This window comes from Microchirus variegatus (assembly GCF_963457635.1).
Source record: "Microchirus variegatus genome assembly, chromosome: 11".
Taxonomy (NCBI): Eukaryota; Metazoa; Chordata; class Actinopteri; order Pleuronectiformes; family Soleidae; genus Microchirus; species Microchirus variegatus.
Genome location: NC_139812.1, coordinates 8,972,862 through 8,996,251, shown reverse-complemented (window position 1 = coordinate 8,996,251; position 23,390 = coordinate 8,972,862). Strand labels below are relative to the sequence as shown.

The following is a 23,390-nucleotide window of genomic DNA, read 5'->3' as shown; positions in this document are numbered from 1 at the left end:
TGTCTTTGATGCCCACTGAAAGCAGAAATTTGAATGAAAAAAAAAACCCTTTGCACCTCTGAATAAAATAATGAATCAAAGAGCAAATCCAACATTCTGCCTTTCTTTGACTTGTTTATTTACTCCTTAATATCACAGCGCGTCTCTCTACTAGCACCTCAAACAACCCTTGAACAGGAAGGGCAAAGTCACGGAGGGACTCTGATTCAGCGCTTGCGGTGGGAACAAGCAGTGCAGAATAACCTTGCCATGTTAGTATCTCAAATCTACTGAAGTCTTTGAGTCATTTTGCCTTCCCTGCTGGTAAGGGGCTTAAAAACATTCCGAGAGCATGCTGAGCACTTAACTGTGTGAATTTAGACCAACCAAGGCGTTGTCCTCCACTAGGGGACATTCAATGCGGTACTGTAAACACACCTGTTCAGTCAAATACAACTCTTTAACAGCTCTACAACAATTACCGTCAGTGAGGCTTACACTGTTCCATTTCTATGTTGATTAACAGTTAAGCCAACATAATGCACCATGGTTTCAAAAGACAATCTCTCATTATGACTTCAAAGTGTTCACATCTGTTTCATCACTCCTGCATTGAATTGGTTTAGTCCGTCAGACTGTTCATGATATAGAGCATCTCCACAGCCCCTTTATCTGGCTAACTGCTTTGTTCGTCCACCCAATCCACGAGGATTGACTTGTTTAGATAATGATAAACATATTGAATTTCACATGAATATCTTAGGGCCACACGGTAGTTAGTTAGTAGAGCACATGGCTTGCACATGGCTAGCACTGGTTAGCACACAAAGCAAGAAGGTTGCTGGTTTGTGTTCCAGTCCGGGCCTTTCTATGTGGAGTTTGCATGTTCTCCCTGTGTGGGCATAGGTTTACTCCGTGTTCTCCAGTTTCCTCCCACATGTCCAAAAACATGCAGAGGTTAACTGGACACTCTAAATTGTTGTGAGTGTGTGAGTGAATGCTTGGTTGTCTCTATATACTGGCCCTGCGATGGATTGGCGACCTTTCCAGGATGTACCCTGCCTTTCGTCCTAGAAGTGTCCCAACCCTCATGTGGAGGATAAAATGGTAGACAATGGATGGATGGATGGATGGATGAATATCTTATTCAGTACATAAGTACATTTTCCAAAATCTTACAGTTGCAACATTAATAAAAAATAGTTAAGGTTATTTCTTCTGTTAGCACTATGAACATTTTGGACTTTTTTAGTTTCAGAAATCAAGGTCATTTTCAATTGATGTCAATTTGAGCATAACCTAAAGGGGATCTAAATCCACCTTGAATTGTCTAAAGCTACTGAAAAGAATTAACTTAAGTTTCATCAGAAACACGCCCACAGAGGGAGTGAAATCATCTCAGAGGATGTGGGTATATAGTTGAGCAGGTCAGGCAGTTCTGCCTCTTTCTTCCAGCAGCCGGCTGTGCTGTGAGTGGGAGTAAATGTCCGAGGCCACAGCTCCATCTCCTGGTCCCTTGCCACAATGCCGCCACTGTCCTGTTACAAAACCCTCAACCACCTTCCAGTGTTTTTCGATGAAGAAAATACATTGAAAATTCATTTAACAAACACAAACCCATGTTATCAAGTTTAGCCTTCACAAGCAGCATCTCTCATTCCTATTATGATTCAGCTTCAGCTATGGACAGCTTCAATCAAAATACAAGAAAAACAGCTTTGATTTACCAAAGCAAATCAAAGCAGCATCATTTAACAGGTGGATGGCATTATTATGATGATCCTGAATTACTGTTTTGTTTCTGTCTCATTCACAAACAGGACAAAAACATACTAAAATGTTGTTGGACCTTTTTGTAATTACAGTTTTGAATAATCTGGACCAAAAATGTCCATTGTAAAATGTATAATAATTAAAATGATTGCATATATTATTTGTAAGTAGTCAAGCCGGAAGAATCCCCTGACAGTGATGAGCAATACGCAGATGCTCCACATCCTCTGATAGATGGACTGTTAAATCACCAAGATATGTTGACACTACCACTACCACCTGCAAATCATGCAGATGCTAATAACTCATGGCAGTCATTCTCTTTGTAAGCTCTTCCCTGCACTGAAAATACATAAATATCAAAGCTCTGTAATGATGGCACAGAAAATCACTACCATGGCAATGTCAGGAGCCACTGACAGATGCTCTCATCATAAAACATAATATGAGATAAGATAAGCAACATGCAAGACCATGAAGAAGATGATGACAAAATGTAAATAAACCTTTTGACGTATGCATGAAGACAATTCAATTGCTGCCCATAAACAGGTGATAGTGGCAATATGGCTGCACTCCATTTTAAAGCACTAGACTTCATACTATCGTTTAATACAGGTGGTTGTGAAAAGGGCCATTTGGATTGTGATTGAAATTAGGCTGTAGACAGAGAGAATGACAGCAGAGGATGTCAGATTACTCAGATTTGTCTTGCGTGTGTTGTTCCTAACTGCCTTTGATAGTGCAGTTAAAATGAAGGCGACTGCTTAGGACAGCAGTAATGTGCATCCATGTTGAATAGTACAAGCTGTTTTTTTAAACACTGTTCCTTTCAATACACACTATCCAATTTTTCCAGCTGGAGGCTTCAATAAATTAAAATAAAATACAGGAAAACAAATCCAGACAGAGATTAACCAATACATGCAGTACTTACAAGTTACTTAATAGAACTGCGCAAATGAAGAAGACCGCAAAGTGAAATCAAAGAACAAAAAAAATTACCAAACTAAAAGTTTCTAAATCAGTTAAGAAAACCCGCCAAAGTTAAAAGAAGAAATACCCAAAACCCAATGCAGCGCATGCAAACCCAGATGTTAAGGGTCATGCTTGTGTCGTTTCCACATGACACCAGAGCTCAGCGTGCAGGAGTTCAGGATGGTGGGGGCAGCAAGTCCACTTCATGTTAAAGAAAGGATTACTGTACCACGCTGTGTCAGTGAAGTACTGCACTAGGTGCTCCACTCCTTGCCATTGTGCGAGGGAGGCAAAGGTACAAGAGGGAGAACAAGGGAGATTGATTTTCAGGTTTTTTGAGTGCGCACAGAGATGAGGGAGCGAGAGAGAGAGAGAGGTTAGAGGTCAGAGAGAGAAAAGGAGAAGGCACAGACATGTAACATAGACACTTATTTGGGTTAAAAAAAAATTAATTTGTAATTAAAATGCAGCACATGCTTGCAAGAAATTGTCACACATCAGCACATCAAACAAACCAAGTTAATGCAAAAGGTAATTTCTACTACCTCCATTAAACAAGACCTGTCTAAAAATGTATTTGTTTATTTATTATCTAATCTAACACTGGCAATTTCTATTCTAAAGCCTTTATACTGGCATGAACTCTTTGCTGGTTTGTTTACAGGCAGTGCTCACAGTAGGGGGTCAAAGCAGTAGTGGATTATCCAGTAGTACAAAAATATACTTGTTTTCCTCCCATCCGCTCTTTCTCATCTTAGTTTGAATATGACTGCCAACTGGAATTTAGACTGTTTTAGTGTAATTACTTCTTTCCTCCCACCCTTTTCCTCCTACTGTACAGACCTTCTTTTTAATTAAACCATGCTATTTACTTGGGAAACTTTTGACGAAATCCTTGGCAGCTGTCACACATTTTTTTCAAGATAGTATGAAAATACAAGAGCAATTTATATTGAAATAACCTGAGTGTTAAAAAACCAAAGCTGGACCCTATAGGAATACCAGAAGAGCACAGCGTGGGATAGTCTTATTTTGTTTTGTCTGTTTTTTTTTTTTTTTGCTTTTGACTCCCAACTTTTATGCCCACCTTCTAAAGTCTGTTTAATAACTTAAGCTCTCTTTTATGTGCCTCACCTATACTACTTCATCAGCACAGTGTAATGCAGAGGCTTTGTTGCAAGATTCACTGGGATTAAGTGCAGTTGCTGCAAATGCAGTGGGCTTGTTTCTTTCATACCATCATTCTTAACAACATCAAACTGTTTAGGTCACCTTATGAGTGGTGCAAAGTTTACTTTTCACATATTATGTTGTGATATATCTCCTGATAGTTGGACTGTATGAAGACACTACTGTGAACTATGGTGGATGTGAAGGGACAGTTGACAAAGATAAGAAGATGACACCAAGAAATAGACTAGACTCCCTTGTTGTGGAAAGATGGCGAGGAGACTGCAAAGAATGTTAGTGACTCACTCTGTCTGCGCTGGGGCATGCTGGTACGGGTCAAGCCCTGGTGCTGTGCCTGCCACGGGGACAGCAGAGGGGCGGGCAACAAACCCTACACAGAGGGGGGAAAAACACAAGGTACAAAAGGCATGATGCACCAGAGCACACAGAGAAGCAAGCTCACACAGTAAAACCACAGGCAGAAATGCTGGACATTGTTAATGACATATCCTGGTTAACACAGCACACAAAAACATACACAAGCAGACATACATTGGCACACAGAGAGCATATAAACCATGTGAGTGTTACTGTGTCACGTTGCAAAGTTCTGTACACTGGCATTTAACTACGAAAACACTAAAGAGGTTATGCATGTTATGATATAAACATGCACACATGTTAATATTGAACTGTGTATTTTTATGAGAAAACTAATTTGCATCAAGTCGATCCTTTCCACAATGTCTGCCACTGTTCCTTACTGTTCAACAGACACTATTAGCTAATACTAATTACCCTTTTCAACATCCGACTTCATTCATCTTTTTGATGTTTCTTTCTGGGTCACTGTAGAAAACTGTGGTTTCCATTACCATCCAGTCCCACTCTCCCTGATGCCTGTAGCCTACAAATCAGTGTAGAGCACACCATCGTAGGTCGAGCAAAAGACAGTGATAATGGAAAGGTAAATAGCTTTCACAGGTGAGCTAACCTGTGAAACAGCACTGCCAAGGGATGATACCATCAATGCTTGAGAAAATAATGCATCCATAAATACTGCAGACAATATCCACTCAAGTAAATACAGACTGTGACAGCTGGTGTCACCATATGTTGGTCAACATTGTGACAGGTAAATTTCACTCTGCTGTCTACGTTCTCATTTTACACATACTGTATGTAAGTATACACAAAAATATGTATACAAGTCTTTGACTTAAAAGGTCCAACATTTGCAGTGCTATATTGGCAGAAACTGAAAATGTTCAGTTTCAAAAATCAGATTCACAAACCAACAAGAAATGAGAAGGTAAGCAGAGAGAGTGGAAAGGACTATTATTGTGAAATGTTTGCATCCTTTTTGGTATGTGGAGATTTGAAAAAAAATAGGGGTGAGTTGAGTTTTTTTACACACTGCAGTCTCACCATTAGATGTCACTAAATACTACACACTGGACCTTTAGTACAACACATGTTATGTAAGTCCCTTCCCCAATTTAGTGAGGTTAAGTGAGGGGACAGCAGAGCTGTCAAGTTAAGCTGATGGACCTTAGAAAAAAAATGCTCCTCCTATTCTCAGCTCCATAGAGGGCCATCTCTCACATATTACAAAAGAAGGACATACTGATTTTGTAAGAGGATGAAAGAAACAGATAAAGAATAGAACATGAAGGTGGTTACTTCCCAGCTAGTCCAGCCCAGACTCTTTTAGAGCCCTCCTACTGAGACTGCGGGAGGGGAGAGGAATGAGTTTTCCTGATCTGCTCTTGCCCATGTCCTTCCTTGAACATCAACAACTGTTTCAGCAGGAGGTCTTGGCAGAAATCTCCTGTTGAGGCTTCATTTGCAGTGAGAAAAACCTTCAGCAATGAGAAAAAGAGAGGGTCTGTCTGTTGTAGGGCTCTCAAATGATCCTGACATAGTCTGGCAGCTTTATTAGACCTCCAGAGCAGCTTAGCCTGTCAATTTTTTTAAAAGTTTCCCATCGCTGTAAAGGCTCTCCCAGGGCTGAGCGAGATTCACAAGGACAAGGACATAATACATTTGAAGAAAAGTTTTTGTGTTTTTTTTCTTTGGATTTCTATCATTAGTACTCGGGTTCAAAGGTTAATCTCATACTCTTGCCTGTTTTTTCTGGGAATAAAAACTCTTGCCAAGCTGTTTTCTTCTGGATTGTTGTGCCTACACAACAATGGGAACATTGTGATTTTGAAAAATTGGGATTTGGAAAATTGGGATTGGGAAAAAGTTTTAAACTTTTAATTCATTTAAATCCTTATATTTGGGACTTTGGAGGACCTAACAGTCACCGAAGTGTGATAAAAGATTACTCACTAATGTTTTTGTGGTCCTCCTCAGTCTAAGTAGAGGAGATAAGATTCAAGATTCAAGATGCTTTATTTATCCCAAGGGAAATTATTGTGCAACAATTGGGAGGTAAAAGTGGAGATGTACAAGAGTTAAAAGATACATAAAATAAAATAAAATAAAATAAAATAAAAAAAAATAAAAGTAAAATAAACAAATAAGACAAATGCAACAAAGTGCCAAACAGAAGGAAAAAGACATACAACAGTAACTTACAACAGTAACTTAAATGCAACAATGCCACAAAAAAGAATCAAAAAAAGAATCACAGTCAACGTAGGTATATATAATTTACAGCAGTACGCACAACTAAATATGGTGAGCAAATGTTGAAAGTGATAAACAGTGATAAGGTGACTAATGATATCAGCATAGTGCACACAAAGTAAAGTGATGAAGTGATATGGGTAAAGTCACATTTTGGATCAGGACACAGTGTCTCCACTGTTCCTAATGCGGCCAGAAGTAGCTAAATTAAACAGCCTGATGGCCACAGGAAGAAAAGACTTCCTCTGGCGTTCTGTGTTACACCGGGGGGGAATGAGTCTGTTGCTGAAGGTGCTTCTGCTCGAAGTCAGCAGCTGGTGGAGAAGGTGAGAGTTGTTGTCCAGGATACTGTGCAGTTTACACAGCATCCTCCTCTCAGACACCACCACCAAAGAATCCAGCTCGACCCCCAGGACGGAGCCAGCTTTCCTGATGATCCTGCTGATCTTCTTGGCGTCTGCTGCCCTCAGCCTGCTTCCCCAGCACACAACAGCAAAGAAGATGGCACTGGCTACCACTGACTGGTAGAACATCCTCAGCATGGTGTTACATACGTTGAATGACCAGAGCCTCTTCAGGAAATAGAGACGACTCTGGCCCTTCTTGTACACAGCCTCAGTGTTCTTGGCCCAGTCCAGTTTATTGTCCAGGTATACTCCAAGGTACTTGTAATCCTGGACAACATCTACAGTCACACCGTTGATGGAGATGGGTGTGGGGGTAGATTTTCTCCTGCGGAAATCTACCACTAGCTCCTTAGTCTTGGTGGAGTTGAGAATCAGATGATTAGCTCCACACCAGTTGACGAAAGAGTCCACGACGCCCCTGTACTCCTCCTCCTTCCCCTCACTGACACAGCCAACAATTGCAGAGTCGTCAGCAAACTTCTGCAGGTGGCAGGACTCAGAGAGGAACTGAAAGTCTGAGGTGTACAGGGTGAACAGAAAGGGGGAAAGAACAGTTCCCTGTGGAGCCCCAGTGCTGCTGACCACAGTATCAGACACACCATCCTGCAGTCTGACATACTGTGGTCGACCCGTCAAGTAGTCCATAATCCAGGAAACCAGGGGAGGGTCCACCTGCATCGCCGTCAGCTTACTCCCCAGCAGAGCAGGCCGGATGGTATTGAACGCACTGGAGAAGTCCATGAACATGATTCTCACAGTGCAGAGGGACAGGTAGGGTAAAGTCAGGAAGGAGTTGAGGGGAAGGGGTGTCAGCAGGGCTGGAGGTTTGGAGGTGAATGGTTGTAGAGGAGCCGGGGAGGGGTAGTCCAGAGCCCTTTCATCAAATCTGTTGAAGAACAGATTCAGCACGTTGGCTCGTTCAGTACCACCTCCTATTGTCTGGCTACCAGATGGTTTGTAGCCAGTGATGCTCCTCATACCGCTCCACACGTCCTTTACATTGTTCTGCTGGAGTTTGTGCTCCAGCTTCCTCCTGTAGCTGTCTTTGCCCTGTTAAATCCTCTCCTTAAGCTCCCTCTGGACCTGCCTCATCTGCTCTCTGTCCCCATCTCTGAAGGCCCTCTTCTTCTCATTCAGCAGGACCTTGATGTCTCTGGTGACCCACGGCTTGTTGTTGGGGAAACAGCGTACAGTCACTTTAGGAACAACACTGTCCACACAGAAATTGATGTACCCCGTTATGCAGTCCATGAGATCATCAAGGTCCTCTCCATGTGAATCACAGAGCAACTCCCAGTCTGTTAGTTCGAAGCAGCCCTGTAAAGCTTCATTAGTCTCCTGTGACCATCTCCTCACAGTCCAGGTGGTCACAGGAAGCCGCTGGACTTGAGCCTTATACAGGGGCTGCAGGTGGATGAGGTTGTGGTCCTATCTTCCAAGAGGAGGAAGGGCAGTGGAGCTGTAAGCCTCCTTAACATTGGCATACAGCAGGTCCAGTGTCTTGTTTTCCCTGGTGGGACAGTCCACAAACTGCTTGAAAGTGGGCAGTGTGGCAGCCAGAGTGATGTGGTTAAAGTCCCCAGATATTGCAATGAATGCGCCTGGGTGCCGTGTCTGAAGATCCGCGAAGACGGTGTGTATGACGTCACTCGCGCGCGCCGCGTTTGAGGTCGGAGGAATGTAAACAACCAGAACGATAACGTGTGAGAACCCCCTCAGCAGATAGTATGGCCGCAGACTCACAGCAAGCAGTTAAATGTCCGGGCTGCACACACGCTCCTTCACAGTAACGTGACCAGGATGACACCACTTGTTGTTAATAAGAATAGCAAGTCCCCCACCTTTCCTCTTGCCACTCTCCCGGTGACTCCTGTCCGCCCGAACAGTCTGAAAGCGGTCCACAGTTGCATTCGAGTCCAGGATGTCCTCGTGGAGCCACGTCTCCGTGAAACACAGCACACTGCTCTCACGATACACCCGCTGAGTCCTCACCAGGCCCGCCAGCTCGTCCATCTTATTAGCCAGCGACCTCACGTTCCCCATGGTGATGGAAAGGAGAGATGGTTTGTATCTCCTCTTCTTTTCCCGGTGTTTACGTCCAGCCTTACATCCCCTGTACTTTCTCCTCAGTTCTTTGGGGATTTCAGGCCTCTCCCGCATTAGCGCCGATGGTGTTAGCGACAACAGCTGGTCTCGGGTGTAAACAATAGACCCGCCGCATTGCTGCGACAAGACGGAGATGCGGTCGGGAAAAATTGTCCCAAGAATGAGACACAAGGACAAAAAACATGGAAAAAAGTTCACAAACATGGTTGGCTAGGGTTAGCACAACAACTTACTGGGAGAAAACACCAATAAAAATAAAATAAAATAAGAAAAAATAGCTAAAAATGCGGAAAAAAGAGAGAGCAACTGTTGCTGGCTGCCGCTCGACACAGCGCCGGAAGGGTAATGAATAAAACACACAATGTTGACTTCCGCGCTCCATGGGACGTCACAAGACGCTAAATTTCTGGAATTGTTGTCTCGCAGAGCTCCGCTTTGTCTGTAAGACACGCGAGAGTACTGGTAAGGGCAACAGAATCTTAAAACCGGAAGTCCGCGAAAAATTTTCTATTCTTGGCTCCACAGTGCTACACAAACTTCCAGCCTCAGAGAATTTATCTGTCCAGTGGGTACATGTTATATATGATGGCAATATGCCTGCTAGAGCCTTCAAACGATCACTTTTCATTTCCTGTCCCAAAAGTTTTGTTTTACTTTTCTCTTTTTTTACTACTAAACAGAGCGTTCTATCCAGGGCTGTTTTGGAAGGGTGATTGAACTGCTGTGGTGCTTGATCCTAATGGTATTTTGACCAAAGCATGTCACAGACATGTTCATTAGGACATCAGAGAACTAGGTTAACTTGGAGAAATAGGATATAATATATGGGACCTTTAACACAGTACATGCTTCTGGTAAAATAAAATAAAGAAATCTGTAATCAAACTTGAATCAATAGTTCTGTTTGTGGTCAGGGCCAAACAAGGCGAGGAATATAACAGGACTTAAAGATATAATCTGCATTATTTCTTCATTAAAATATCAAAAAAGACAAAACCAATATGATGTGTTTTTTTGAGAAGTGTATTTACATTAGCCAGAAAGGTACCAGCACTCTAAATCCATAGAAATTTGTTTTTCGGTTCAAGGTAATGGACCTTTAAATTTTGATCATCTTTTAAGGATGTCATGTGCTTTATTGTCTCCAGTATATCTTCCTGGGCAAACCACATGAAATGTAAGAGTAAGGAAAAAAATATTCGCTCCTACTACTTTTCTGTTGCCGAAGCTATAAACACACAGGGGTAACAAATGAGACAACACATTTACAATTCCCACAATCCCACGCTGCTTTCCAATGTCATCCAAGTCTCCTGGTATTCTTTTGATTGGGAAATGCCATACTATATGTTTCAAATCTACTTGCTTTGTGCTGTGGCATAAAAGCTAATATGATGTTCAGCTCTGGATATAAAAGAAAAAAAATGCAAGAAAACAAAACCATGCAATTGTGTTATATGTATGATTTTCTCCATTCTCAGAGTAAAGTGCACTCTCAGCATTTTTAAAACAATTTGCACCTGTGAAGAGACCCAAAAGTATGACATTGGGTTAAGCGGAACAAGAATTTAACAGTTGTTCTGGTTGATCCTACAAAATTTTTCAACAGTATTTAGAAGAAACCAAGATTACGTTATGTTCCCAAAACAGACTCTCTGTGTGAATCCTTTAATCTACTACACAGAGTTGCCTGCAGCTAATACTCGAGGTCTGACAACAACGTCTTCCTCCACTAAGTTTGGCAAATTTAATCCTCACCTGTCCAAAATGACTCTGCTGTGAGAGAATGCATTGATGGGCCAGTGTGTGTGTGTGTGTGTGTGTTTGAGAAGGTGTATCTGTGATGCAAGAGGGCAGAATTGAGAGGATGTGGGTAGCGAGGTAATGACAGGAGTTGAGGGAGGAAAAGTTGCTCTTTCAACCTACAGCTTAACACCGATCAATCCTTTTGTCTATCGCTCTGCTGTTCTCTCTTTCTCTGTGTGTGCGTGTGTGTATTGAACTAATTACATGTTACGTATAAGAAGAGAAGAGATGTCAAAGAAAGAATGAGAAAAACAAAAAACATAGGGAAACAAAGATATCACCGAAGCAAGAAAGAGCGAGAGAGCAGGAGTGATTAAAAGACATGAGAGGTATGAGAAGAGAGAGAGAGATTAAGATAGGGATATTTGAAATGCATAGAGGGAGTGGGAGTAGAGCTCTAATTACCCTCTCTGTCTATTACTGATGAAACACTGCCTATTGTGTTGCTTTTGTCTCACTGCTGCTGCTCATCTTCGTGTTTGTTTATCTGGGTTATTAACAAGGTCGGCTCCCCAGTCCTCAGTCTGCTGAACTCAGTGTTCACTCACAATGAGTGTGCGTTGACACATGTGGCCGTTTGTGCACACAGGCACATGTATGCACACACACAGGTCTGCAAGGCTATTCTTCTCAGGACACTGCATTGAATTCCATTCATTTAGACAGCACACACAAAGCATCCCTGATCTTAAGCACAACCAGTTAATGCCTAAAGCAAGCCTTCACCAAACCACAAATCAAGTCTTAGCCCTAAACATAACCAGTTCCTCAGAGATGAGGTTCTGCCTCATTGGGACCAGGTTTTGGTCTCCATGAATAAATCAGTGGTTATGCCGGCAGAGGTCCTAAAGAGGTAAGAAACACAAGTATACACACACGCACAGAACAAATAAACAGATGAATAGAAATGCAAGGCAGAACAGTTTAATACTATGTTACGTGGAGTATTACTAAAATCATACCATTCATGTTTTATTTGTTTGCAAAATGAAGATGGGGCCAAAAAAATATGCTCTTGTGATTGCTCAGGGGAGCTTTTCAAAAAGATTATTTCCTTCAAGTGACATTTAGGCGGTTTGATATGTCGCTCATTTTGTGCATCCCACTGTGAAAAAATGTGTCCAATAATTCTCTGCATGTTGCACACTGACCATATCATCCATATCATTTTTTTTTTTGGACTCAAAATTGGATTGTATGGAGATTAAGAAGGGGAAGCTGTCGAAAGCGGTGCCCACAGCAGTTGGTCAGGATGTGTTGCCAAAGCATTCAGACTGTGAGAAGTTAGGAGACAAGCACATCCCTGGCTTCCACAAACAATGAAATATGTTAAAAACAACAATAAACAAACCCCCACAATGTTTTGAAATCAAAAACCAAAAACGCACAGCAATGAATGATTCCCCTGAGAAGCATGAGTCAAATTGTTAAGAAAAATGTAAAAACTGACTTTACATCAGAAAGTTGTCAATTTTTTCTGGAGTCAATGGTCAAGTTGGCAAGACTCAATTCTCGATCTCCAAGGGCCATGTTGTATACTTCATCCTCTGGGCTACTGATAAGGAAACTTCATATAAGCTATCAAAAGCTAAAAAGCTATAAAAGGATTATAGCTTCTGACCTGTGACACTGAAATGATTCTCCGTGGATACGTCCGGCTTCACATTCAGAGAAAGAGGAGCTGCTCGAACACTTCGACACAGCAGCACATTAATTCTCAGGGGATGTATCAATCAAAAAGAAAGGGGCATTTCAGAGGGTAAAAGCAGGGAAAAGGAAAGCAAGGATGTATGTGTGTGCATGTGTGTGAGAGAGTACTGAAAATTACGGAAGAAAAACAAAAATATTGGTGTTTTTAATGGCAAGGTTTAGAACTATAGCCAGAGAGCCAAACTTTAAAACAGTAAAAGAGCGTTTGGGAAAATATGAGAAGCATTTGCGAAGCCTTGCTTGAAGAACACATTGAGCTATACCTGTCAGTGTGAGAGAAAAGCTTTGATACCATTTAAAAGTAAGATACGGTTCAGGAAGAAGCATTCGTTTCTCTCTGTTACTTGTTTACTCTGTACTCTGTGTCAAAAATAACCACACACAACAACAACACAAAAAACCTCACAGTTAACCTTTTACAGGAACAGCATTCTCTGAAAATCCAAATGTCACTACCGTAATGTGCTTTTCCCCACAACCCTGCAAAACACAGAGCAGGAAATAGTGTCCAATGTAGTGATGGCATGGTGATGTAGATTATAGGAGGCAAACAAATAACAAAATGGAGCACTCAGAGGAAAAGCACAAACTCAGTCCTGCTATGTTTCATGTTGTAGTGTGAAAATATACACCAGACACTCCAGGTCACAGATAGATGTTTCCACCATAGAGATGATGTCCACCGAGTACCGCTAGCCCTGCTTTGGTAGTTTCCATAGCAACTGTTAAACCACAGGCTCTTGTGGTAGCCTTAGTTATTGAGCTTGTTGGTTTTTCCCTTTATTTTTTTCTGTTGCCTTTCTTTATCACATAAAACTATACTTTCAACTTAATATATCAACCAATTCACTAACTATACAGTACAGTTTTTTTTTCAGTTGTGTGTGTGTGCATCAGGACCAGTAATCCTCAGGGAGAACAAAGTCTGGTCCTAATGAGGAAGTTTCGAGGTTAGGGTGAGGCATAAACAGGTTGTGGTTTATGTTAGGGATAACATAACACTTTGTTTAGGCTGCCCAAAGGAATGTAATTCAGTGCAGTGTCCTAAAAAGTATAGCAGTGCAAACATTAAAAGCAGGTCAATTAGGTGAGTGTTTACTAGGCACCCTGCCTGTGGCACTCATGCTATTGAATCAATACTTGGCGGCCACACAGCGTGCTATTGTGGCATCACACTGAACTCACGTAAGGGCTATCTATCAATCTTTCACCTTTCTCTCACTCTCTCACTCTCTGACTGTCTTTCTCTCTGTCTTTCTCCAATGAATCTTCCATCCTCTTTTCCTCCTATTGCCCTACTGTACATCTCTCCTCTGTTCCCATCACTCAAACGTTAACACTGGCCTCACAACTCTGACTTCAGTGTGAGATGTGGGAGAGTGAGCAAGATAGAGTGACAAGCCCACTAACAACCTAATAAATTGCCCGCTATAGAAAGGCCAGGGCACAGTCATCTAACAGTTCAGACACGCCAGCTGGAAAGAGGCAGAAGATAAATGATAGACTGACTGAATTACATTAAGTGGGATGACTCAGCAACATGTTGCACATGTGCACATGGTCAGTTTAACCCGATGTGACTGTTTAAATGTGACGTGCACTCCTGCACCAAGCAAGCAGCTCGATAGTGGAGGATATAACAGCTTATGCTTTCATAAACTATGGTTTGCAAACAAAGGTTGAGAGAGTGCACTCCTCGGGGGAGCTGTTAACACTGCCTCGGATGTTCAGACTCACAGCATGGCTTAGCGGTCTCCAGTACGTCTGGGTGGCCTTGTCATAGTGATGCTGCATCCGTTTATCCATCTGCCTGTAGCTCTGTTGATGTAAAGAGGGAGCCCTCTGGTGGTGGCACTGACACCTGACCTGATGTCCCTCAGCAGGCTGGGGAGACATAAATGAATAAAGATGTAAGAACATATTCAGCTATCACATCTATCAACTTCTCTTGCTTCTGCTATAGTGCTCGTTAAAAGGTCTGCCACTTTTGTAGTGTGGTTCAAACCAAAACACACACAGAAAGAAAACTTTAAATAGGCAAAACTAAAAAGTATTGAATACGCCCTTCGAATACAACACCACCAACAGCACACTTTTACAAAACAATTTTAAATTATATATTGCTTGAAAGTTTAAAAAAAGTACTTGAAATAATTGGTTGGGTTCGCTTCACAACAGGAAAATCAACAAACACTCAACATCGCATGTTTTATCTCCTGTACTTAGACTGAGAAGGACCACAAAAGCATGAGTGAGTCATCTTTTTTCACACTTTGCCGACTGATAGGACCTCAAGAGTGCCAGATATAAGGATTTAAATAATTAAAAAGTTGATTTTGCACAATATGTCCCATTTAAATATCCACTGACAAAGTGTGTGAGAAAGAGGGAGAGAAAGACAGAGTGAATGGGTTAGTTAACCAGAATGTCTGTCATCAATTTCCTCACGGCTTTCACCTGTTTATAGTTGATGCATCTCCACCGCAAATCTTTGTTGTCTTTCTCCTCTTGTCAAGATGTTTCTCAGAGTGGTAGTGAGGCTTTTTAGGTTTGGTATCATTAAGTATTTATGACGCTTAGCACTAGCTGCTCTCTGCTCCTTTTGTGTGTGTGTTGAACTGCTGGGTGGAGCAACAGACCGAAACAGAATTTGCTGCCCACAAATGAAAATTTATTTCACACATATAAAATATAATACTGATAGCACCACTGTTTCCTTAATCTTTGATGATACATCATGGTTATTTTATGACTTCATATAATACATTTCTTACATATAGCACCTATAGCAAATTATTTTGTATGCTCCTTTGTCAGAATTATTACTAATAAATCAATGTTACATAACTGAATAATAGGCAGTTCAGCTTGTCTGGGTTGCAATGCATACTACATCACAATCCCACAGAGGTTGCTAGTATTTTGCCAGCTCAAACAAGAAGAATAATCATGAGCAGCCAAATCCAAAACTTCATTCTGTCAAGTAGGAACGAGATGTATGCTTTCTTTCTTTGATCGTTCCACTTCTCTCTCTCTCTCCTATTATTAAATTTTTCATTCTCTGCTCTCAGCTCCGCATACACAAACGCACAGACATGCATACTATATATTTAAACTTTCTCGCCACCGCACACAGTTCTTTTATTGTTTTTTTTTTAGTCGGTTCCTCCTTTGTGTCTTTCAGCAGTTTCTCTGCATCACTTAGCATTTCCTTCGTTGCTTACCAACAGTATAGAATCATATTTTACTCAATGTCAAGGACAAACTACAGGTCCCTTGCCTTTTGACTTCAAGGCCTACATAATCTTCACAGACCTGCATTATTCAAGTTTTCTGAAACAAAATGAAGGATTGTGCTCTAAAGTGGTGGTTTTGATAGTTTGGCTTGCATGTAGGTGTATCTTTTTGTTTTTTTCTTGTGCTATAATTGTGCTGCATTTGTTTTTGTTATATCTGAAGTGTTTTATAACTGCATGCAGGCTGGGCATATTTTGCTGCATATTAAAAACAAATCTAATGTTTACTTTCAAAAACTGTGGGCTCACCATTAGATACACACTGATCTAGGCCTTGTGTGCTTTATTTGCCGTTGAAGCCTGTGCTGCAAGGGCAACCGAAAGCCATGAGAACACAAACAGAATTCCATTTTCAGCTTTCCTCATAACATCATCTGCCAACATGGCACACTAGAGCTGTATTTTGTTACTTTTTAAAAATAAATGAATATCTGTTACATTAAAATCATTGCCAAATTGAGTTCACACACTGCTAATTAAGCCTATCAGCTCCACACAACACTCTTTATGTTTCTCAGTATAGCAGTTTTTTTTGTTTGTTTTCATCTGTGGTGACATTTCCACACAACATGCCTACATGTGCAAACCTGCCTGATCTCACGCAGCAACACTATGGCTTATAATACCACAATCCACCCAGACAAGGTGAAGTGGATTCTTCAGATAAAAGAGAACCTGAATGTTCTGTAGGACTTTGTCATTGTCGCTTCACCCCACAGAGTGATAGTGAAGTATTGTTTTTAGTGGCTCTGTGTCTGTTTGTTTGTGCTTCCACACTTGCACTTGCCAGTATGACCAACAGAGGCTGCCAGAGGCTTGTTGCGTGAATGGGGTGAAGTCTGCCATCTCTGATTGCCTTGTTGTTATTATTTTTTTTGTTTTTGCTTTTCTAGTTGGTGTTTTTAGGTATGCTTAGGAAGCTAAAAGCTTTAGGTTATGGATAAACCATAAGTTTGTGAGCTGAGGTCACCCAGGTTACCCAGGGATGAGCTATAGGTGTATTTAACACGGGAGGCCCCTCAAAATGTACAAAAATGTTCAGTCCCATTGCACAACAGAGCTGTAAGAGTTGTGTCCCAATGCTTATTGTTGCTTTATCATAGTTGTAGTTGAATGGGGAGGGGTATGTGGAAGTCAAATCAGGTCCACAGTGTTTTGATAATTACTCAGTGGTCCACGGGGCACTCGAGGTTCCACACTGGAGCTTTAAGCATTAAGTCAAGCCCAATTTATACTCCTGAATAAAGTGCTCTGCGCCGGTTACGGAGACCCCTCTCCGTTGTCTCTGGCTGCACAGAATATTTTTTTAAAGGCCACAGTATACTTATATACTATAGTTTGGCAGCAACGTTGTCGGCGGTGATCTGCTCCGCCTCTGTGGATGCTCGGTGCGCACTGTGGCCGGCACAGAGCAGAAATCTGCGGTGTATAAAAGAAAATCTATTTAAAATAAATAAACAAGCAACGCTAAGCCTGGCGGGGGGGCAAGTAAAGCCTGGCGGCCCGCCGCTTATAATACACTGGGGGAAACCCTGGCAGCTCTTGCTGTCTCCGTTGTCCCTTGACGGAGTGACGGACACTTAAAAAATATTTTGTGCAGTCGGAGACGCAGAGGGCTCTGCGTAACCTACGTAGACCTACGAGACAGCAAGGGCTGCGATTGGTCCTCAGGACAGGCCGAGATAGCGCTGCTCTGTGCCAGCCACTGTGCGCACTGAGCATCCACAGAGACGGAGCTGATCACCGCCGATAACGTCACTGGCAGACTATAAATATGTCATATCTTAATACACAAATCACATATTTAGACTCTAAATGGCTAATTTCTCGCCTGAAATGATCTTAAAACTGCGTTTCCGGGACACAGAAAAATATTTATTTCAGGTGAGAAACGGCCACTGTTTCAATGTTATTCAGCTGCAACAACAACAGCAGTCTTTCTCTCTCGGACACCATTGCTCACTGTAGCCAGAAGCACAACAACTTTGCGTAGAGACCCCTACTGATCGGGTGGGAAATTGCAGTGCGTATCAGGCACCACGACAGAGAACTATGAAGGCTGGAGGGGTCTCCATGGTTAAGCAGTTGAATAACGCATTGCACAGTTGTAGAAGTATAATGTGGCCTTCAGCAGCAGAGCGGAATGTCTCTGTTTTTATCTTATGTTCTTCTACATCCTCTTGCATCTTCATTCTTCTAGCCTCTACACTCATTAGTTTATAAAAAAATACACCTTTTCCCATATATATTTGCTTGTTGAGGGTGAGAGGCCAGCAATATTGCAATGATGTTAACAGCATGTTGTGGGTGAGTGCTAACTTTAATTGGAGGGATAGCATGCAGTGGGATGGCTTGTGGATGATCCCTGCATTGACATTTTGGTATTTCTTGACAAGGTGGGTATTTTAATAATGGCAGCAAGGCATACAGTTGTTTGGCTAACAAGGAAGCCTGGCCAAGACATTAATGAATGTTAGACTGAAGATTGAGCCAGTTAAAAGTGAATAGAGTGTATGTGAGTATAAATATGTTCAGCTGTGCCCACCATCCACACTGCATTGGAACTTCTCTACAAGGTTATTATTATAATTTCTGCTGTTCAGGTCCTACTTGTTCTTTTTTTCTTGTCATGTTATCTCTTTGTAAGATCTGATAAAGCAGGAATTGGTGTAAACAAAAGATAAACATTTGTGCCTGGACATGCTCAACTATCTCAGATCTGTGAGAATTGCTGCCAGGGAGGTTGAACTACCAGAAGAGAAGCCTCTTGCTCCCAGTACCTGAACACTTTATGAAAGCAATCAGTAAATATGAGCTGAAGCCTGTCTGACCTTGTTTGTGAATGCTTTAAGAACACACATACTATATAAATCCTGCAATACTCACTCAAGGATTAGCTTGTATTTATATTCGCCATGTTGCTCTAACATTTACATCATATGAGAAATGATGAGGGTCACTAAAAACACAGTTTTTTTTATAAAGATAATTTCTGTGGAAGGTTTTCAATCAGCAACTGTGCACCAAACGTGAGAATAAAAAAGGACATTGTACAGTGTATTTCAGTGTATATATTTAATTTAAGGTAACACTGCATATAATGTGTATCCCCCAAAACAGTATACAATTCTATTTTTCAGGCATTTTATTAGACCTGTTCATATCAACTCACCATTTGTTCCCGCTGATGTTGTTGTTGCAGCTGTTGACATTGCAGGGTGAGCTGAGCAATGGTCTTGTCTCGATTCCTCAGCTCCTCTCTGAGCACCTGAACTTCCTTAATCAGCTCGCCCAACTGGAAACACACCAACACACACATGCAGTCTTGGTGAAAGGATGCAGATGAACTCAGATGGAAAATGTAGAAAAATAAAATATATACACTGTGCAAACAGCACATTCAATCAATCACCACTGTAAAGCTAAGGTAGAAGTTACTTACCTGTGGTGCACTGGTATTGTCTTCATTCTCTTCAGGAGCCTCTGCTTTAGAGTTTGCATCCTCAAGCTGGAAATAAACAAAACACACACACAATTATGGACAAGCAAGCGGAGAAACACACATATAAGGAGTACACAGTGAGCCAGATCAATGACAACAGCCTTAGGCATGCCTCAAGTGCAATATTTCAATATGAGGGTATAATTTTACTCCTAAGCACATATACTTTATCAACCCTGAGCTGTCAACCACTGATGTTTGAAACCTTTAGCAGAGTTGATACGTATGTATTTGAACATGCAATATATTTATTTCATCTAGTTTACAGACTGTTCTGTGCAACTATTCAATTACTATTTTTGAAGTATTGAACAGTATTTTGTGATGAAATGTGTGATGAAATGCATATGTTATAACAGGTTATGTTTTGTTTTTTTGTTTATGAAAGTGTATATTTCATCTGGCCAGGTTTATAGTGGCACAGAAGGGGTAAAAAAGAAAGCAGAATATTATTCTTACACTCAATTTCATACTAATTACACAACTAATTACCTTTTTATTTTGTTGAATAAATATGTTTTCAGCCAACTACTTAAAACCCATTCAGGTGTTAATTTAAAATCACTGTCTAGAGTTTCACATCATGATAAAGAAAACAGTGAATATCACATATGATATTAGAGGGTAGAGGGTGCCATATGTGGTAGAGGGTAGAATGAGTCAAGGCATTGAGGATAATCTTTTTCTTCTCGCAGAGTGTGCACAGTGAAAAGCTTTGGCGAATTTCTGTGATTGCCCAGATGGTACTGTGTGTTTTAGTATGGTGGGTGTTGTGTATTCAATTCTTTTGTGTGACACTCCAACAAAGATACTGTATTGTATTTGTCACTTGTACCCCACTATACTCAACTCACCAGAGGGACTTCTTTATCTTTTTACCTTTACCTTAACAGCTTTCTTTGTTGAATTTTGAATGCAGTGTATACAATGTAGAAAGACTGCAAAATAACATTTAATTTCTGTGTGACATATTATAAAGTGATGCAACAGTATGTACTGTATGTACTACATGTGGGTCGCACCTGTAGCAATGTTTTGAGCTTCAGCAGCTGGTTCTTGAGCAAGCTACAATCTTGCGTCATGTGTTCGAGTGTGAGCTCATCCAGCATTGCCATGTTGCCATGGTGCTTGCCTTCAGAGGGAGGAGGACGTGCAGGAATCCTGGAAGACTTGAGTCTATCATAATTCTGAAAGACATGAGCCCTGAGAAAAAGGCAGGGAAAGACAGAGAAACTGTCACAGAGAGTCGGGCTGAAACACAGTGGTGTCACTCATTTTTATATCCACTTTTTACTAAATTACTAGCCTAGCCAACCTGCTGTCATTGTTGAAATGACCTGATCCTCTCCAGCGGTGGTGTTTATGCTGCTGCCCCTGCCGACCGGCTCTCTCTGACCGCTCAATGTGGGACATCCTGTCCAACTCTATACAGGAAAAATGTAGAGCAGAAAGAGCAAAAATATGATAAATAGCATCATGCAATACTTATATATAGCTTTTGTCTTTATTTATTGTTTTCTATTATACTGCCTTTTCCAGGCTTTCACTACCTGTGAGTGAATGTTTCATACAACATGGTAATAAGTAATTCAGCATAAACTATAACTGTCTATAAAATAGTAAAATCTGCATAGATTTATCTTATTCTCAGTGTCTCCACCATCAACTGTAAAACAAGCTATTACACACATTGTTAGGCTATTTCAGTTTCAAGGAGTCACAAAAACACGGTATTTAGCAACACACAATGGCATAAAGTTATGAAATGGACCATGGCAGCAACAAAATAGACAACTAACACAAACACCAAGAAATCATAAGAAGTCATAACCCTTGACTTGTCACCAGTTTTTGTAAAGGGAAAAATTAGGTAAAGACAAAAAAGAGAGAAAGAATTCAGACATGGTGGTTAAAATACTTTACCCCAAGTGTCACCTCACCAAGTAGCACAGCAGCCAACAGCCTGTTTCATACTGAACTATAGCAAAACAACTCCCTTATTCATTCAGCTCGGTAAAAAGTCCTCAAAAAGTAAAATACAAAAGTGGAGAAGAAAGTCCCTCAACAGCAGAGACGGAGAGTGGGAAGAAATGACTCCTTGTCCAGTCAGCTGGTGAGCAGTTAAAGGGCCAGAGAGAGAAAGTCAACTCCGCTCGCAGCTCAAACTGCCTGATTCTGTTTGTTGACAGCCTTGTTTTTCTGGGAACTCCCTGGGAACTGGAGCTGGGGAGAGGAGGACTGTGGTGGTGGTGAGAAAGCAGCTGAGGTAACTGGTTTATGTCCAAAACTTATAAGTCACCAGCTGAGGCAGCCGACAGAGAAAAGCTGAGGACTCTCTCCTGTCAAAGGATGTGTTAGCTGGATGAAAATGCTACATGAGACCGCTTCGATACACCCATCTTTTGTTACTCGTCTTCTCCCTTTCACTTCTTCCGGTTTTGTGGCAGAATCAGAATGCTTACACAAGAAAGGAAACACCCTTTCCATGGCCCACATCTCAGGGCCTGCCCCATGGGTTGGAACTCTTAAGCCTCTATCTTTCACTCTATGTCTGCAGACTCTAACTCTAGCCATGACAGAGAGAGCTATAAATATCACTTCCCAAAAAAAGAGTAGGCAGAGATGGCACTTTCCCATTCACATTCCTATCCCTTGCTCTCACTCTCTGTCTCCCTCTGTTTATAAACTTAAAGAACAACTGCAGGGATATAATTTGTTAGATACAACAAGCAATAAATAATGCAATTAATACAAGAAACCTGAAACATAGCCTCTCACTTAATAATCTAATCTACAGCTACTAAAATGAACTTAAAAAAACACAAGCACAAACCTTAAATATTATTAAATCACTCTACTGCCAGACTGTTGCATGTACACTATTTCAGTGTGGGTATGGGTGTACATGATCACCGATTAAAATAAGCCTTATTTGTACCGATTTGTGCCTATGATTCCACAATAAAGCAGTGCAACACATAATCACTGAACTGTATAGACCCTGGTTTCCAGAGCGACAACTACAAATGACTACCCAAAATTCATGACAGTTCAATACTCCTCAACACTTCTTTTCCTCGAATACAATAACTGCAATGCTTACTGATGAATCCATAATTAATCCATAATTATCAACAGCATTATCATATGATAATAGTGTGACCCCATAACCTATAACATCTGTATTGTTATTTTAGTTAGTTTTAATGAGATATGTCTTTGATTAAATTTACAAAATGAAAATGGATGATTGTAGAAAATAACTTCACAATGTGTTGTTGAAATGGGTAAACAGTAATTGAGGTATTAAGGCTATTAAGGTAATCATGCAAACATCATACTGCTGTTGTCAAGGAAATCGGACGTAAACTCTGCTCCTACTGAAACTGCTAATATAAACGGAGCCAGACAGCTGGCTAAGTACTTCTCCAAGTCAGCTGCCTCATTGTCATTCAGAGCCAGCTGAGGGGCAGTAGTTGAATCGTGATTTAATAACTTAAAACTCTAGTAACAGCACATAATAGACAACAAGATGTCCATTCAAAGATTTTAATGGCTACTACAAAGAAAAATTGTCACCCAAGGCAGGCCATTATTAATTTATTCAAGGCATTATATGAGAAAGAAGAATAATGCTGACAATAGCAAGCAAAAACCTTACTAATGCATTAATTTACAATTATGGCCGTAACAGTTTAGCTGGAGGTGTTGGGAATTGCCTTGGCCACTGTGAAACCCCATGAATTTAAATCCTTTGTGGGATAACTGAAATCATTGTCTCTGTGTTTGTTAATGTCTTGAGTAGGCTGTGTGGACCAAGCAAACCTATCTTTGTGAGGTTGGCTGGTCCAAGCAACTTTAACAGGCTTTTTGAAGATTAAGACCTTGTTTTATGGTTAGGAATTACAATTAGGTTTAGGTTAGGGTTAGGCATTTAGTTATAGTAGTTTGTGTAGTTTAGTTATTAAGGTTTGGGTATGTGAGTCCACACAAAGAATGCAAAACCAGCACGTGTGTGTGTGCATG

The 23,390-nt window shown here is 41.0% G+C and overlaps 1 protein-coding gene across 1 annotated transcript in view; it reads right to left on the bottom strand.

The window, feature by feature from the left end:
- The window catches only part of ccser2a (coiled-coil serine-rich protein 2a), a gene marked incomplete at its 5' end in the record, with an annotated part of 42,888 nt that overhangs the window by 6,815 nt on the left and 12,683 nt on the right, over positions 1–23,390 (bottom strand). The window contains 5 exons of the mRNA XM_083897693.1: positions 14,304–14,450; positions 19,035–19,157; positions 19,305–19,370; positions 20,387–20,567; positions 20,680–20,788. Coding sequence (XP_083753819.1) covers positions 14,304–14,450; positions 19,035–19,157; positions 19,305–19,370; positions 20,387–20,567; positions 20,680–20,788 — 626 coding nt within the window. The remainder of the gene's footprint in view (positions 1–14,303; positions 14,451–19,034; positions 19,158–19,304; positions 19,371–20,386; positions 20,568–20,679; positions 20,789–23,390) is intronic.